General features: G+C 42.1%; 2 protein-coding genes across 3 annotated transcripts; one reads left to right on the top strand and one right to left on the bottom strand.

Moving 5' to 3' along the window:
* Positions 1–172: 172 nt before the first annotated feature.
* Positions 173–12,783, top strand: bag6 (BCL2 associated athanogene 6). 2 transcript variants are annotated; one of them, XM_077576014.1, is made up of 25 exons: positions 173–294; positions 1,310–1,397; positions 1,470–1,587; positions 2,026–2,243; positions 2,329–2,400; positions 2,722–2,844; positions 3,091–3,299; positions 3,389–3,521; positions 4,027–4,227; positions 4,497–4,587; positions 4,950–4,997; positions 5,564–5,916; positions 5,992–6,064; positions 6,237–6,553; positions 6,795–7,062; positions 7,841–8,010; positions 8,202–8,255; positions 8,385–8,493; positions 8,704–8,828; positions 8,920–9,054; positions 9,749–9,805; positions 9,912–10,121; positions 10,886–10,993; positions 11,726–11,872; positions 12,015–12,783. In XM_077576014.1, exons 2-25 carry the CDS (start codon positions 1,317–1,319, stop codon positions 12,108–12,110), a joined length of 3,516 nt encoding a protein of 1,171 aa, XP_077432140.1. In that variant the 5' UTR covers positions 173–294; positions 1,310–1,316; the 3' UTR covers positions 12,111–12,783. The 2 variants fall into 2 exon arrangements, with proteins under 2 accessions (XP_077432140.1, XP_077432139.1); XM_077576013.1 differs by having other exon boundaries at positions 4,497–4,755.
* A 557-nt stretch (positions 12,784–13,340) lies between these two features.
* LOC144057795 (tetraspanin-13-like) lies at positions 13,341–16,025 on the bottom strand. The gene is made up of 6 exons (XM_077575703.1): positions 15,869–16,025; positions 15,053–15,220; positions 14,865–14,945; positions 14,669–14,782; positions 14,286–14,405; positions 13,341–13,921 (listed from the first exon to the last, which is right to left on the bottom strand). The coding sequence occupies exons 1-6, from the start codon at positions 15,929–15,931 to the stop codon at positions 13,847–13,849; spliced, it is 621 nt and encodes a 206-aa protein (XP_077431829.1). The 5' UTR covers positions 15,932–16,025; the 3' UTR covers positions 13,341–13,846.
* Positions 16,026–16,470: the final 445 nt, after the last annotated feature.

The following is a 16,470-nucleotide window of genomic DNA, read 5'->3' as shown; positions in this document are numbered from 1 at the left end:
TCTTCTGCGATTTTTTTCCCATTCATTGATACTGACACTGACTGACACTCAAATTATAGATTATGAAATTGTAACAATAGATTACAAATGTACATGCACAACAAATACCACAAAATAATTTATTAATTAAAAAATTACAAGTAAATTCTAATTTCCTGTTCCAAGCTACGTCACTTCCCCATACCCCGGCAAGTGCTAGCTAGTTAGAGACGCTAGCCGGAAAACGTTTGGAATTTGGTGATAAGAAACAGAAGTGTACGACAGATAAGTAAAAGGGGCTCCGCCACCATCAAGGTAATACTGTACTTTTCCCCCTATAAAAGTACGCAACAGCAAATTTGACCATAGTTTGTGTCTTGGCAAAAAATATATCTGTTTTTTGCTTAACGTTAGCTCGGGGATCGCTCTTGCTAGGTTGGTTGCTAACCTCCGCCACACAGGATCGGTCACTCGCTTGGGTCAGCTAGTATACTTGAGGAGGAGGAGGCTAGTGTTTTGCTGCATATTCAGCTTGTGTTTTTCAGATATTTGATTTATATTAGTGCTGTTGTTTTTTTTCCTAGTCGAGCGTTTCCTGTTCGTCTTTCTAGATGAATCCTTGAACGTCAACGTAGTACACAGATTTGAACAACGGCGCTGATTAAAGTGGCACCCTTCCTAGAAGAACTGTCTGTGTTTACTTTTCAAGTGCAGTACGAGTTTTAGTTTGCTTTTGCAGGGAATAAGCGATTCGGGAAATGGATGGATGGAATTCTGTTTGTTTGATCTACTTTCGAAAATAAATGACGTAACGAGACGTAACCAGCTCATTCCAGCCTGTGTCATTGTAAAAGTAATGCCACTTCAGCTCAGTCAATGTTTGGTTATAGTGTATCATTGCGCTTTAAAAAGTATATATTTTTTAAATGGGACTGCTGAACTATTCAACTGACAAATTTGTCAAATAAGACAAAGGTTAGAAAGACTCTTGAAAATAAAACCAGAAAAAAATGTTGATGCTGTTTTTTTAAATAACAAAACTACCAAAAATAGTTATTATACAAATACTATTATAAAAATGTAGACATGGTGGCTATATAAGCAAATATGCTGTTTTTCTTCATTAGCTTAGATTAATTATTATTATTATATTTTGGGATGAATAAGTCCCCAAACTAGGTATCTTATTGGGCCAGTATTGGGGACTATAGAGTACTCATACTGGTAATTTTTGGAAAAAGTACTATCGAACCCTACGTGACACCAAAGCACACGATGAAAGCACAATGTTGAATATTATTATGTTGATTAACCTTGTTGCATATTATAGGAACACCATGGAGGAACAAAGTGCAGATATAGAAGTGACGGTGAAAACATTAGACTCTCAGAGCAGAACCTACACTGTCGGCGCTCAGGTAAATGAGGAAGTAACTCCAAACTGGATTTTCACTTTGTAAACGGCATGATTTGATCTTCCCTCCCTGTAGTTGACCATAAAAGAGTTCAAGGAGCACATCGCGACTTCTGTGGGGATTCCCATTGACAAACAGAGGCTCATCTACCAGGGCAGAGTCTTGCAGGATGAAAGGACCTTGGCAGACTACAGTAAGTAATCCACATATACTTCACTTAACTGAACACAATTGGAAAGACAAAAATGCTCTACTTTCCAATAGATGGTGTTGAACCTTTACTGGTCTCACAATTCAAATTATTACAATGAGTCACATTAGTCTGTTATGTTACTTGAATCTATATGACTACTGTTTTGTTTCATAGGTAAATTCAAGCAGCCATTTCGACATGGTCAAATTAAAAAAAAATAGTTTTGTAGTTTAGCCACTGAGGGTGGACGGAAACAGCTAACATGTTTCTTTAAGTTGGTGGTGATCCCTGCATATACATTTTTGTGTTTCTTAAGTTTACACTACATGTGACTTGTCAAGTTGGTGCTGCGTGAGTGAGTTTGTTTGCAGGCGTCCACTTTATATGATTAATTTTAAGTAACACCCACTCCTCTCCAATGTTTCCTGTGTGTCTTAGATGTGGGCGGCAAGGTGATTCACCTAGTGGAGCGCGCGCCCCCACCGCCTTCCCAACCCGGCTCGGGGTCGAGTGGCATCTCAGCCGATGGCGGCGGTGGCTCATCGTCATCACAGGACGGGCCCCATGCGCCTCCGCACGACCGTAACGCCAACAGCTACGTCATGCTGGGCACCTTCAACCTCCCCGTCAATATCATGGACCCCCAACAAATACAGGTGCAACCTGTTGACCTATTTAGTTTTTTTTTTTTTTTTTTTTTCAGTTACCAGTGTTGACCTTTGTTCCCTCTACCTTGTTTAGATGTCAGTACAGCAGATGGTGTCCGGCATGGGGGACAATGCAAGGAATGCCAGAGTGACAACCAGCACTGGGGTAAGTCACAACTCGCACCGTGGGAGTGACACACAACGAGCATCGTGGCCAATCACAATGCAAAACACTCATTGCCATTATAGTTCCTCATTCATGCGCACACCTATTTAATATACCAACATGAAGCTGAGATTAGTGTCTAGTCAGTGTAACCCGAGCACAACATTGATTGTGGACTTTATTTAAAAAAAAAAATCTATCTGACCAGTTGTTCAAGAAGCTGTGTGTTTGGTTCTTGTGCCTCTCAGGCGAAAGAGCAATAAAGTCTGTTTTATAATCCATATGCCCCAATATTTTCATCCGCCTTTTTTTTTTCTTCAGAGCAACGGGTCGGTGAATGTGCACATTGACATGGATCAGCCGATGCATAGCGAACCTCGCCTGAGGTTGTTGCTCGCTGAAAACATGCTGAGGGATGTCAATGAACTCATCGAAAGGATGGAGGTGAGACTAGAGAATTAGAGTAGTCGTCTTCACTTGCAAAGTTAAATTAACTTTGGATTTTATTGTAGTTTTTTTGTACATTTAGATTTTTTATTTAATTTTTTTATTATTATTCAGTTTGTTGGTTGAATTTTTGTGTTGGTTTTAGTTTTCCTTATTTAATTTTTTCTTTTTTTTTCATGGAAAATTTTATTCCAAGTCTCCAACCTTGGCTTTTGTTAATTCCTGCTTTTGTGTCTGTGTCAGGGTCGGTCAGCCGACCCGTCTGTTCATGCCCAAAGGGAGACTCCAGCCGCTGCCGCCCCGCCACCTCCCTCAACCTCGTCCACCACCTCCACCCCATCTCCCTCTGCTCAGCCCATGGACACCTCTCCTCCTCCTGTGACGCCGCCGCCACCGCCGCCCTCCGCCTCCTCGGCGCCACCCGAGGGACCGACACCTCAACCTGGACCCCTGTGAGCCTCTCACACACTTCTTGCTCATAATTGGCTTGTTTTGTTTTATTAGAAGTAAATCAGTCATTGTTTTGTTTTCCCCCCACTAGCCACCCCAGCCCAACTGATCTGGCCGAGATGTTGTCGGAACTGCGGCGGGTGGAGGAGAGGCTGCAGCCCTTCATCCAGAGAGCTCACACCATCCTGGAGACAGCCACCTCTGCAGAATACAACAACAACACAGTAGGATTTAAACACACACACATACAAGTCACACTGCTCTGCATGATTGGGGTCGTTGACGATACGGTAAAAATTACAGCTGGGTAACTGTATCTTGGTTTTAATGGAGCCTGGATTTGAACCCACAAAATTTTAACTTGTGAAGCGGATGTGCTAACCAGTCGTCCATCATGATGCCCAAAATGAAGAATTCCGCCTTAAAAAATAATATGTATTTAAATAAAATATTATAATAATTTAATCACTTACATTATAATGGCCTACATCTTTTCTATTTATTCAAACGCCAAAAGCATAATGCTAGCCGCTATGTCCACTAGCCAGAGGCTGAGCTGCACTTTTTGTCTTAAGGGTTACACTTGCTTTCTCATCATATATTCAGCATGATTGGCTTTTACTGGCCTACTTTCTTGTCATACAGAAAACGTGAAAATGACTCTGCTCACGTTTTCATTTTTTTAGCGGCAATTAAAGTGACTAATTGCTTCTTTTTTTTTGTCCACAGGAAAGAGAGGACGACCAGCAGACTCTGGTCCTCACATGGGAGTGTCTGCGTCTCGTGGGAAACGCCCTGGTGGCACTGAGCGACCTGCGGCTGAATCTCCTGAGCCCGGTGCCGCGCCACCTTCACGTGGTTCGACCCATCTCCCACTATACTGTTCCTGTCACGATGCCTGGCGCCGTGCACCACCACATTCCTGTGCAGGTAAGTTTGAGAGTGGGCAGTGGTTTCAAGTAAACAAGTACAAATTACTTGACTAGATTTTTGGGGTAGTTTTATTTTTTTACTCTCTACTCTTGAAAACATCTGTACTATCTATATATGCCTACGGGATGGTAAAAATGAAAAAATGTTGACCACATAAAATTAAAGGCGCAAATTTTTTTCATACTCTTCGCTGAGAGCAGCTTTGTCTCATTGGTCACTGCTAATTCAAGCTCGCGTCTCTTCCCCCCCCCCCCCCCCCCCCACAGATGAACCTGGGGGCCACCATGTCCGCCACAGCCAACGGCACCGAAGGGCAAGCCCCGCCCGCTCCGCCGGCCGGTCAGTCGGAGCAGGCAGGTCAGGGACAGACATTTCCCCCACAGACTTCCCCGTCCAATCAGCAGGCTGGACAGGGACAGGGACAGGGACAGGGACAGGGACAGGGACAGGGACAGGCCGGCCCCCGCGTCATCAGGATCAGCCACCAGGCAGGCCCGGTGGTTATGATGCAGATGAACACGGACGGTGTGTTGTCCCCTGCCTGCCACCGATTGAATGTTTCTTACACGTTACGGCGGCCAGTGTGGCGTTTTAATGGTTAAATGTGTTTGTTTGTTTTCCTCCTTCCCTGCAGGATCAACTTAGTGGTCATATAAGTGTTTGTGTTTTTATACAAAAAATAGTCTGTTTTTGTGATATTTATGCATGTGTGTATGTAGGCACAGGCCCGAACCCGACTGCTGGTCACCAGATGCCAGGACAGCCAGGTAAAAAGATATTTCCCCAGCACAAGCACCCTTTTCACACTGGCTGGTCAAAGCCAGCAATTGCCCAGTTTGCTGTGTTGAAGGTACATTTCTTGACAACAATATGTTACATGTGACCTCACTAGTGTAAAAATGACATTCTGATTAATATTACATTTTTGGAATTTGTGTTATGCAGCAAAATCCAGCCATTTGTATCTATCTCACCATTTTGCCACTTGCTGTCGACTGAAGATGACATCACAGTTGGTCAGGGCTCAGCCAGCGACCAATCACAGCTCACCTGTTTTCTGAAGCTGAGCTATGATTGGTTGTTACCTGAGCAACTGTGATGTCATCTTTGATTGACAACAACTGGCAAAATGGCCGCCCCTGAGATGTATAAAAACGGCTGGATTTTGCTGCTTAATTCATATTCCACTAACGTAATATTAACCAGAATGCCATATTTAGACAAGTTGGGCTGCATGGAACATCTTATTGTCAAAAAAACCTTTGGGTGGTTGACTTCTTTTTTGTTTTTTTAAATGGGTGTTGATGACTTAACTCTGATTTCGCTTCTTTAGGTGGTCTTCCACCAGACTTCATGCGTAATCTCATGCAACAGATCACTCAGTATGCCACGGCTGTGGCGGCCAGTGCCGCCACCGCCGCTGCCACGGGCCAACCAGTCCCGCCGCAGCCCACCCCTCCCGGCTACAGCTCCACGGCCAACTCTTCGGCCACAACCACGGGTCCCAACACCCCGACCACCACGCCCACTGCGCCGCCGCCGCCCCCTCACTCCGGCCCTCAGCCCCAGGCCAGAGTGGTGTTCACCCGGCCCCCCTTCGCTCCCAACATCCCTCTGCCGGCGTTCGGCACCCGAGGGACTACCATAAACGTTAGGGCGGCCATGCCGGGTCAGCAGCCTGGGCAGGTAGGAAGGGTTATTTGGTTGTTACTGACAATTTCACTCATTTTTTATCTAATCCTTTAATTGTCTTGTTTACAGCCTTTCAACGCTGCTGCTGTCAACCAGATGATTAGTGCGGTGGTTGGTCAGCTTCTGATGCCTGGACAAATGGGCACGTATATACATTTGATTAATTCATGGGAACATCTAAGAGGGGACAGATACATTTTTTCAAATGTAAAATAGTTCACAGGCTTTTAATAACATGTTTAGGGCACATCAGTGTATCTCCCCTTTAAAATGAAATACTGCTGTCATCCGTATTCAATTCCTTCTTTTCACAGCTGGTCAGACGGCTAACCCCGCCTCTTCCCCGTCCACCTCAACATCCTCCTCCACATCCTCGTCCTCCTCCCAAACGTCCTCCACCTCCTCGTCTTCCCCCTTTTCCGTCTCGAGCGGCGACACCAACACCGCCAGTGCGCCGAACCAGCCCGAGGGCAACGGTGGCGAGCAGGCCCAGCCGCATGAGATGCCGGACATCGGCCAAATGCTGGGCTCGCTGCTCGGCGCCACCGGCCAGGGGGGGGCGCCCTCCATCACGGTCACCACCTCCAGCATTCCCAACATCATGCGGGGAGTGGCCGACTTGATGCAGCAGGTAGGTGTGCTTTTTCCTTTGCAGTTTGGTCATGTAGTTTGTTGGCCAATAAAAATACTGTAGGTGGCACTCACTTTTACTCAAGTATTGGAATTGGATCAAGACGTCTACTTTTACTGAAGTCTTTGTATCTATTTTTCTACATAAATCTTGAGTACGGTACTTTTGCTGCTTGTGCGACTGGCTTTCAGTTTTGACTCTTTTTGGTGTCCGTTTCCACTAACCTTTCCACTCCGCGCAGCCCATCTTCTCCCAGCCACCGCCGCCTCCTCCACCCCCCACCGGCACCACTGGCGCTCCCAGCGCGGGTTCCAATCCCACATCAAACCCTGCGGCGGCGGCACCCGACGCCCTCAACCCGGAGCCGTTTATCGGCATCGTCCGTGGCGTCCTGACCAGCATGATGGGCTCCCTGGGCCAGGCGCAGAATGACACGGAAAGCATTGCCCAGTTCATGCAGAGGCTCTCGCAGAGCACCAACATCTTCATCAGCCCGGAGGAGCCATCTGGTAGGTGACGCAATGAAGTATGCTGTAGCCATACACATTTTTTTTGTTACAATTTAAAGCATTTTCAGGATGTCTGGATAATGGGTCTCTAACATTCAAAATACATAAAATAAATAATTACACGACACATATACAGTAGATTTTATTTATTGATGTATAAATATAAATGGATAATTCACAACAAAGAACTCTTTAAAATGAGATTTGATTATTATTTTTAAGTTACAATAAAACATGCACATTTGAGCATGTGCCATTTATTTGGATTAGGGGTCTCAAAATTAGCATGTTAATATGGAGGTAAAAATGTACTGTTCCTGTCACCAACATCCAACATAAAACGCTAATGCCCCCTAGTGGCAGGACAATTGCTTCAACAGAAATTGATGACTTAATGTTTTACACTCATTTGAACTTGTATAATATATATTTTCAACTTCAAACAACTGAATTACTATAAAATTTCCGTATACAACCATAATTGGATTAGGTCCACACATTTGTCCATTTTGAGTAATACAAATTTGAAATTTTTTTTTGTTAAATTTAGAACAGATATACAATGTGAGATTAATTTGGGATTAATCACAGTTAACTGGAACTCATGCGATTTTAATTACGATTACAAATTTTAACTGACTGAAAGCCCTAATTTGGAATAATGGAGGATTAATTATTTCATTATTTAAAAAAAAAAAAGTTAAGTACTAATTTTTAAATGACCTTACTAATCTTTCCTGCCCCTCGGTTCTCTCATCCTGTGTCTGTTGCGGTCAAGGGTTCTTCGGCGAGCTTCTGATGCTGGTTTGCCAGACGTTCACCATGTCGGACTTGGTCATGCTGCTGCACGGCCATCACCAGCCCCTGGGCCGCATCCAAACCCAGCTGGCCCAGTTCTTCCGTCAAAACTACCTCAACGGCCGAGAGCCCACCGATGAAAACATCGCCGTCAGTACCGCTTGTTCTCTTCTCAAATTTCTTTTTAGTATTTTTAATTGAACATTTACGCGCACAGAACAGTAGAAAATAAGAATAAATTACTTAACAAATAAACCAGCAATATAAGACAAAAAAAACAAGGGGATGAGAAATCCCCCTTTTGTTAAAGCTAAATAAATAAATAAAATTGTTCTTCACAGGCCGCTGCTGACACCATTGTGCAAGAACTGGAGGGAGACATCACTGAGAGCTTTGTGAGTTGAGTTTTTTTTCTTTTCTTTTTCTTTTTTTTGCACCAAACTGTCCTTGTCGTACATTATTTTAGTCATGCGTTTTTTTTTTTTTTTTTTCGTTTTTTTCCTCTTCTTTTTTGCTGCACACAGAGGGAATCCTCGGTCACCGTGCTGGAGGGCGTGGATGTTACCCAGACCAACATGTCCTTCTTTAGACAGCAGCTGACGCAGCTCGCCACACACATCCTTCGCTGCACAGGTGCACGTCATTTGTGTGTGCGCTGTGTTACCTATTGTTCATTGAACTGTAATGGCAGCTACCACATGCTCATGTCTGTGGTAGAGCAGTCAAAAGTAGATAAATATGTGACATGTAAAATTCAGTTTCTATATGGCGTTGTAAGTTGGTTTAAAAAGTTGATTAATTAAATGTTGTTTTCTTAACTTTTTTTTTTTTTTTGTCTCCCAGATGATTCTTTCGGGCTTCGCCTGCTTCAGTTGTGCAACCAGGCTCTGTTTGAGTGCCTCGCACTCAATCTACACTGCCTGAGAGGAGACCAACAAGCTCTGACCACCGTCATCAACCACCGCATCGTATGCCATCGCCACTTCTTTCCGCTTCTATCCTTATTTTCCATTTGATATCTATATTTGTGATGCATAACGTTGCATTGTTTACATCCAGCGGAGGATGTCGAGCGACGTCAGCCCGAGTCTGCTTAACTGGATGACAAGCATGATGACCATGAGGCTGCAGTTTATCCTGGACCACCTTCCCGTCAACATGGAGCAGATCCAGAATTATATTGTTTGCACGCCGGTAAGTGCCGCCCACTGCTTCTGTGATAGCTCGGCTTATTTCCTGTGTTTAGAGCGTCCCCAGAGCCCCTTTCACACTGCGCTACCCACTCGACGAATAATAATGGATTTTAAGCACCCTAGATGCTGCCTCAACCATTTGGTAGACTTGATTTATTTTCATATACAGGGTTTCCACCAGTGCTTTATACATAGTACTCACATGACGTCACCGACCCCCACTTATCGACCCGGCAGCCATTTGGTGGGTCAAACAATTTTGTGGCTAACAATTGAGAGCGAGACAACGCAAGCAAATGACGACGAGCGCTCGTGTTGCTTACAACAAGTTACTTTGATTCATTCATTTGTTTATTCATTCGGGATTTTCACGAGCTGCTTCACAACGGTGCCTACGTGTGCCGTTCACGGGTGCAAAAATAGGGCGAACAATGATGTGAAACAAAGCTTCTAGATAGTATTCACATGACGTCATTTGCCCCACATTGTATGCCGTTCAGTTAACGAATATAAACATCCACAGCAGTGAATTAGTTAAACTATAGAAAGCAAGCACATTTTTTGACATGAACTATTTGTGTATAAAGTTTAAGGAATTCACATGTTGTATGTTGACGAAGCTCTTCCTCTTATATCCTGTTACTTCAGCCATCTTAACTGCTTATAAATAATATATAACATTTTTCTTTTCACAGAGGGATCAGTTGGCCGCCACCGACACACAGCAACCAGAACAGACACAAAGTGTGACGGTAAACCATCTGTCTCCTCCTTTCTACTCCATTACTTATTTGTGATATTCAAACCTGTGCTTGACTTCCCTCCCCCTTTTTTTTCCCCCCCCCCGTCTCTCCAAAGATGAGTGACACCCTCTCTCCGGCAGCCGCCACCACAGCAGAGGAGGCCATGTCAGTGTCGTCGTCACGGGAGACCAGGGCGCCGCCCGCCGATCTGGGCGCCGCGGGCGGGGCGGCGCCGTTGGGCGGCGACAAGGCAGCGGCGGGGGCCGAGGGCACCAGCGAGGTCTCGGCGGGAGAGTCGGAAACATGGGCAGCCACCGTTCCTCCCGTGAGAACTTTTTCCTTCATTGGGGTTAATTGTGTGTGGGCTCAATATGTCAGAAATTACGGTAATTTGTTTCAAAAAGGGGGGCTAAAACTAAAACCATATGAGAGCTGAAGTAATAATTTGCTTATTAAGTGGATTAAGATTGATTCCTATGCAAAATATTACTTCAGCTCTCATACGGTTTAGTTTTAGTCACCCTTTTTGAAACAAATTACCGTAATTTCTGACATAATTTCCGGAGACACAAAAATATTAACAAAAATGCATTTTATTGAAACTATTGTGTATCCTACAAAAAAAAAAGAATGAAATAATTCTGACTACAAAAATTGATAAATGAACAAAAAACATGACTTTTATCTTTATGGAACATATCACCACCAATATCAATAACATTTAAGACAATGCCAGTCATGGCACCCATGAACATATAGTCTGAAAGCTAAAGAAAATAAAAAAGGGCAGGGTGGGAAAAAAACATGTCCAAAACCAAATCGAGGCATAAATGAGCTAAATGTCCACTGTATAAAAGTGTTGCTTCGGTGCAGCTTGTGGAATCTTGGTGCCAAGGAACTATTTTGAAGTGAAGGGAGGAACTTCTTACAGCCATTTTGTGGCATCAATTGGCAATTATAAACATGCATGCCAGCTTCAGAAAATGGATGGCTCCTTGGCCGTTCCTTGTTAAATGAAGATCCCGCTTTTTAAGATGCTTTGATAATCTTGAAAGGTGATGAATTTGGATTTTGAATTGTTTTTGGCAGGAGTGGGTACCCATCATCCGTTGTGACATGATGACACAGAGGAAGATGAAGGCGCAGCCGCCGCTGTCCGATGCCTATTTGCACGGCATGCCGGCCAAACGTAGGAAGGTGAGCGATGGATGCTTGTGTAATAAATAATAGTTTTGGGGATTTTCATGATGGTTATTTTTTTTTATTTCATTTTGAATTTTTTATTTATTTTTTGTGAACTCTAATTAGTTTTCAGAGCTGTTTGGTTATGTTTTTTTATGCTTAGTTTTAGTTTTTAATATTTTGTATATAGTTTTAAAATTTTTGTATATTTCATGTGTGCAAAATGGAAAAAAATATATAGTTATTGTGTAGTTAAAAACGCAACCAAAAATATTTTTAAAACAACCATTCACAAATCAAATATAGGAACCGTATATCCAACCACAGACTTTGAAGTACCGTGCACTAAAATCCGTATCTCACTGAGCGGCGCAGGCTTGTGAGGGTGCGCACGTAACGTAGCAAGTGTTGCTTTTTCGCCAGGCTTTGTTCAATTTTGCAAAACGTTGCAAAGACAATTGTCAGACACTCAAAACCTCTTAGTTTCTACTCTCTATACTCCAGTCTTTTTACTGTCTTTTTTTTGCAACACCGAAGGAAACCTGACGAAAAAGCAACACTTGTGTGCAAAGTATTTTTCTGCGCCACTCAGTGAGATACTGGCTTTAATGAAAATGTTTCTTTTTTTCTTCAATTTAGCTTTTCTTATTTTGTTAGCTTTGGTTCATTTAGTACCAAAGTTATAATTGATGCACTGTTCATTAAACTCCTTCCTCACTGGAATTTTTATTTTTTTAATGTTCTCAGACGGGACTGGGCAGCGGGACCCTGGTGTCGCTGTCAGACGCTGTTAGCCAGGCGGCTAGGACAGCCGGCGTGAAGCCCATCACATCCGGCGAGCGTCTGCAGGAAGAGCTGGACGCACCCGACTTGAGGGAAGCTTATTCAGAGCAGGTGATTGCCGCACCACTTAACTTGAAATCCCTGTAAAGTAAAAATAGCAGTACCTTATAAATGGTGTCTTTTTAATTGTTTGCCTAATTATGGACTAAATAAAATCCCTCTTATAACCTTTTGTCTTTGTATTCCCGCACAGGTGAAAGCAGACATTAAAAAGCGAGTGCGGGACGACGCCGACTTCAGCGCTCAGCAGTTCCCGGACACGCGCAAAGCCTTCTTGTCAGACTCGTAGTACGCTCGCCGTCGTCATCGCCGACCCAACCTTACCACGCCGTACGCCCGCCCTTCCTTCCTTCTTCCACCTCTTCTTTTTCACTCAGTCCAGTGCTAACGACAGGATGCTAATAGTGCCTATTTATTATTGTTCTGCGTGTTCTTTGCTCCCAAATGTTCTGATTTAGTTGTTTTTGTGTGCCCCCTGCTCCATTCTTTTTGTTTGTTTTTGAGCCATTTTTTAACGTGAGCTGTTGCCCTCTCAGCTTGTCTTTTGAGATATTAACGGCAAAAAAAATATTTGCGTTGCATTTGTCCACCAGAAGGCGCTATACTATTCCAGTTCTGCGCTCTCTCCAGTGCTTGTGTGTTCACTTTCATGGGACGAACATCATGTTTTTCGTACATGAATGTACAGTAACGCTTAATAAAACAACCTTGGTTTAATAAACATTGTAGTTATTAACACACTATTGATTTAAAGCATACACCTTTCAAACAATACACTCAAGGTGCACACTAAGTTTTTTTTTTTTTTTTAGTATAGATAAGTATGGCACCCTTGTAAAGAAAAACAAATTAAACTTCAAAATTAAAGTCTGAAATAATTTGATAAGAAAAAATGTATAGTTTGGGGGGTTTAAAGTAAGTTATTTTAGAGCTGCAACGTCAATAAAGTCCTAATATTACAATTTGTGGTTGTCATATTTTTCCGCATTTAATTGACAGTATTACAAGAAAAAAAAAAAAAACATCCTTTTGAGTCATTAAAAATGAAAATAGTCATAGCTTTTTTTGTAACCTAATATTCCATTTGCCACTTATGGCTTTAGTCCATGTTAACAATCCAAAAATGATCTCCCTTATTATATAGAAATTCCACACTTGCCGGTTTGATTGCGCAAATGACATGTGTAAGTACAAAACAGGTCAAACCACCTGCTCGACTTCCTGCTTGTCATCCGGTTGGGTCGGGTGAGCGCATCCTCTTTCCTCACCCAGCAGACGGCAAGACTGGTTGGATCAACAGATGAGTCACACCCACGCATACACGTCGTCTTTGACACGGCCATTGTTTCATACGGTGTAAAGTCGACGTAAGAAGGTTAAATCCAAATAACTTGAGTTAACATTTGAATTTAATCTCGTCCCGAGTGACACCCAAAGCCTGTGTTAACGACTGTCTGGCTTTAAAACTGTTTGTATAAAGGGTGTGCGCGCGCGTAAAAATGTAAACACACTCAAGGACTCCTCATGTGAGACGAGCATTTATTGCTGAACACTCCATTGAAAGGACATAATGTAGAAATCATATTTTCAAGATTCAAACATACATAGTACAGCGTTTTAATCCATCAAATATGGTCAATATGTGAGGTTCGCTTGCCAAGTTAAGCAGCTTTTTGTGGTTTTGAGCATTGACAGTATCCCGACATGCCTTCAAATCAGATTAACATTTAACAGCCATTTTAGCATAAGCACATTTCAAAGGCAATTTGACATCCTTATCTTAGAAAAGATAACTGAACATTACTTTCCATGAATACCATCAATGTGGCAGCTAACCAAACACTAAATGCAAAGATCGTCGGGGCAATTTTCTTTTCCTTTTTGCATTCAAGCCTAAATGTTAAACTAGGCTATGCTGCCATTTGTGGTTATATTGAGCATGCCTTTAACATACACACTTAATACAAGAAAATTGATGATTAGAGCAGTGCAATGTATTGTTTATTCCTTTAAAAAAAAAAAAAATTATAGAAAGGCTCTGGGATTTGATAGGGGGTCTTTCATGTTTCTGTAGCGACGAGCTAGCCAAACACCAAGCATCTGTAATGGAAAGAGAACATTGTCAATGTCAATAAAGTTATGTCGTTATATTTTAGAATTTAAAAAATAATTAAATTAAAAGACGTGTTGTCCTAAACTTTGGAGTTTGAGTAGTAGTGACTCAAGTCTAAGAAGCTTCAGAGTTGGTATCGTCGACACACTAAACGTATATTAAAAATGGTATTCAATTTGATAATTTAAGTTTTACTCTCAAGTCATATTTCAGAAATCTACAATTCAAAGGAAAAATTAAGTCTATAAAGTTGTATAAAAAGTTTTTTTTTTTTTTTTTTTTTTTTTGCTGCACACGGTTGCACATGGTTAATAAAAAGAGGGATGGGGGCAGTAATTATCAGTCATTGACCTCTGTGAAGCTGAAGAATAGTCCAATTCCGCCCACAAAGCGCAGCACTTCCCCAGCGTACTTCTCGATGATGTCAGAGCATGTGGCGCATGACAATGGCGGCTGCTGGTTAAAACAGCTCTAAAAAAATATATTTAAAAAAAGTAATGTTAATAATAATAAAAAAAGAGTATTATAAAAACACATTTTCAGAGTTTCTGTGCTACAAAACCATTTAGCTTAAACAAGTACACATTCAATTTAATATAATACTTATGAGCTGAATTGAATTTGACAAAGATGACCCTAATAAAAGTTAAACACTTTGTAAATCGAGAACAAATGTGGGGCGTCAAAAATGGGATGACATTATCTTCCCAGGGGTCCGGGGCTCGGTTCCTTACGGCAGCGCAGGATCCGCTGTAGTCTACATCGGAGAAGCCGCAACAGTTCAGCGTCTTCTCCACATCCGTCTGCGTCGACTCGGACTTGTTCCAGCCCACCTCCAGGAGGTGATTCTGTGAGGACATCAGGAAGTCCGTCAAGTTCATCAGAATGTGAAGGGGGGGGGGGGGGGTCTTACTGGAGTGACGACCTTACCCGCTGGTCTTCATTTAGGGCCAGACAAGCACACGACACAGACAGCTGCACCACAAACACCAGCGACAGGACGATCATGTACTGCTATGTTCAGAAAATGTCACTTTTGAGAGTACCTCTCTTGTGCTTGAATCCAAATTCAATTAGAAGTACTTTTGCCAGCTCTGCTGCAAAACACGTAAGGATACGAAGAAGAGCAGCACTTGGTGATGCCGCAGGGCGCCGCATAGTCCCACGAAGGCCACCAGGAGTAGGAAGATGCCCACGCAAATCACCCCCGCCACCACCTGGATGCTGGACACCAGGCCGAACCATTTGCCCCACGCCGCCACGCCCACCAGCAGCAGGCTCACCAGCTGAGGTAACAACACATCATGTTAGAAGAATAACAATATACTACTGTTTTGCCTACAATGTGTTGTTATACACACGTGTACAATATACTGTAAATTCTATTTTGAATGCTAAAATAGATTAAAAGTAAAAAACAAACAAACATGCGCAATTGTTTTTAATTTTAATTTTATTTGGACAGTAACTGTTCCCTGCACACCATCTACACACGCAAGTCAGAGCCAAAAAAAAAGAATCAGCCGAACGATATTGTGTCTCGAAAAACACAAGTCGAGCCACTCGTGTCTCGAGACTCCTAAACAGGACAATTCTGTTCAAGTAAATACATAAATATTTGAAAATAGTATTTGAAATATGTCTATACATAAATTGAAGTTTTATCCCGTACTTGTGAAAAAAATATCTAATTAAACTAATTTTAATTTATCTGTGTAAATCTATTCTGAACTTTTAACGTAAAATACAATCAATGACGAGACCTGTACTGCCACCATATTACCTGGGAAGAACACACGTCACACGACGTTAAACCCGGAAAGAAAAGGAAAAAAAACAGACAACAAACACTATTTTGTAAGATTGAAGAAGTACAAAGATGAAACGTCAACCGAGATCATTCGTGACACACTGAAAAAAAGTGCAGTACCTACCACGTAAAGTACATTGAGTGCGCAAAGGGAGTTTTTTGTGCAAACAAATCCTCCGCAAACCATCTCTGCCACTCGATAGTTTCAGGCCAACTCTCCACCTGGGCACCCGAATTTGTTTTTTTTAATTCCTGTAATCGTGTTCAGGTGTTTGCCACGTGACGTGTACACACTTCCTTGTTGACGTAAGCGCCAAGTATTTTTTCATTTGTTTTATTTGTATATATTTTTTAAACATTTATTTATGTATTGTAAAATTAAACTATTGCCATATAAAATATTTTTGGGTCATGATTTTAGTCAATTTTCATTACTGATAATTATAAATTACGTAGTTGTCAGTTTTAGACGATGAAACCTTTGCGAGATTGCGACATCTAGCGGTCAAAACAGACAGCTCGCGTCGTGCTTGGGTACACACACATCTTTAGTAAATACAGTAATACTCTAATTATTTTTAAATATTTATATATAATTTTTTAAACAAGCGAGCTGACTTAGAATATGCAAATATAAATTCCTTTTTTGTTACGTTGGAATATTCATCCCCCTGGCAAATTTTGAATATGTGGACATTTTAGCATGACAAATTCCCAAAGCACACA

This window comes from Vanacampus margaritifer, chromosome 9 (genome assembly GCF_051991255.1).
Source record: "Vanacampus margaritifer isolate UIUO_Vmar chromosome 9, RoL_Vmar_1.0, whole genome shotgun sequence".
In the NCBI taxonomy this organism is placed as follows: Eukaryota; Metazoa; Chordata; class Actinopteri; order Syngnathiformes; family Syngnathidae; genus Vanacampus; species Vanacampus margaritifer.
The sequence above is the reverse complement of the archived record's forward strand: the minus strand, read 5'-3'. Positions and strand labels throughout refer to the sequence as shown.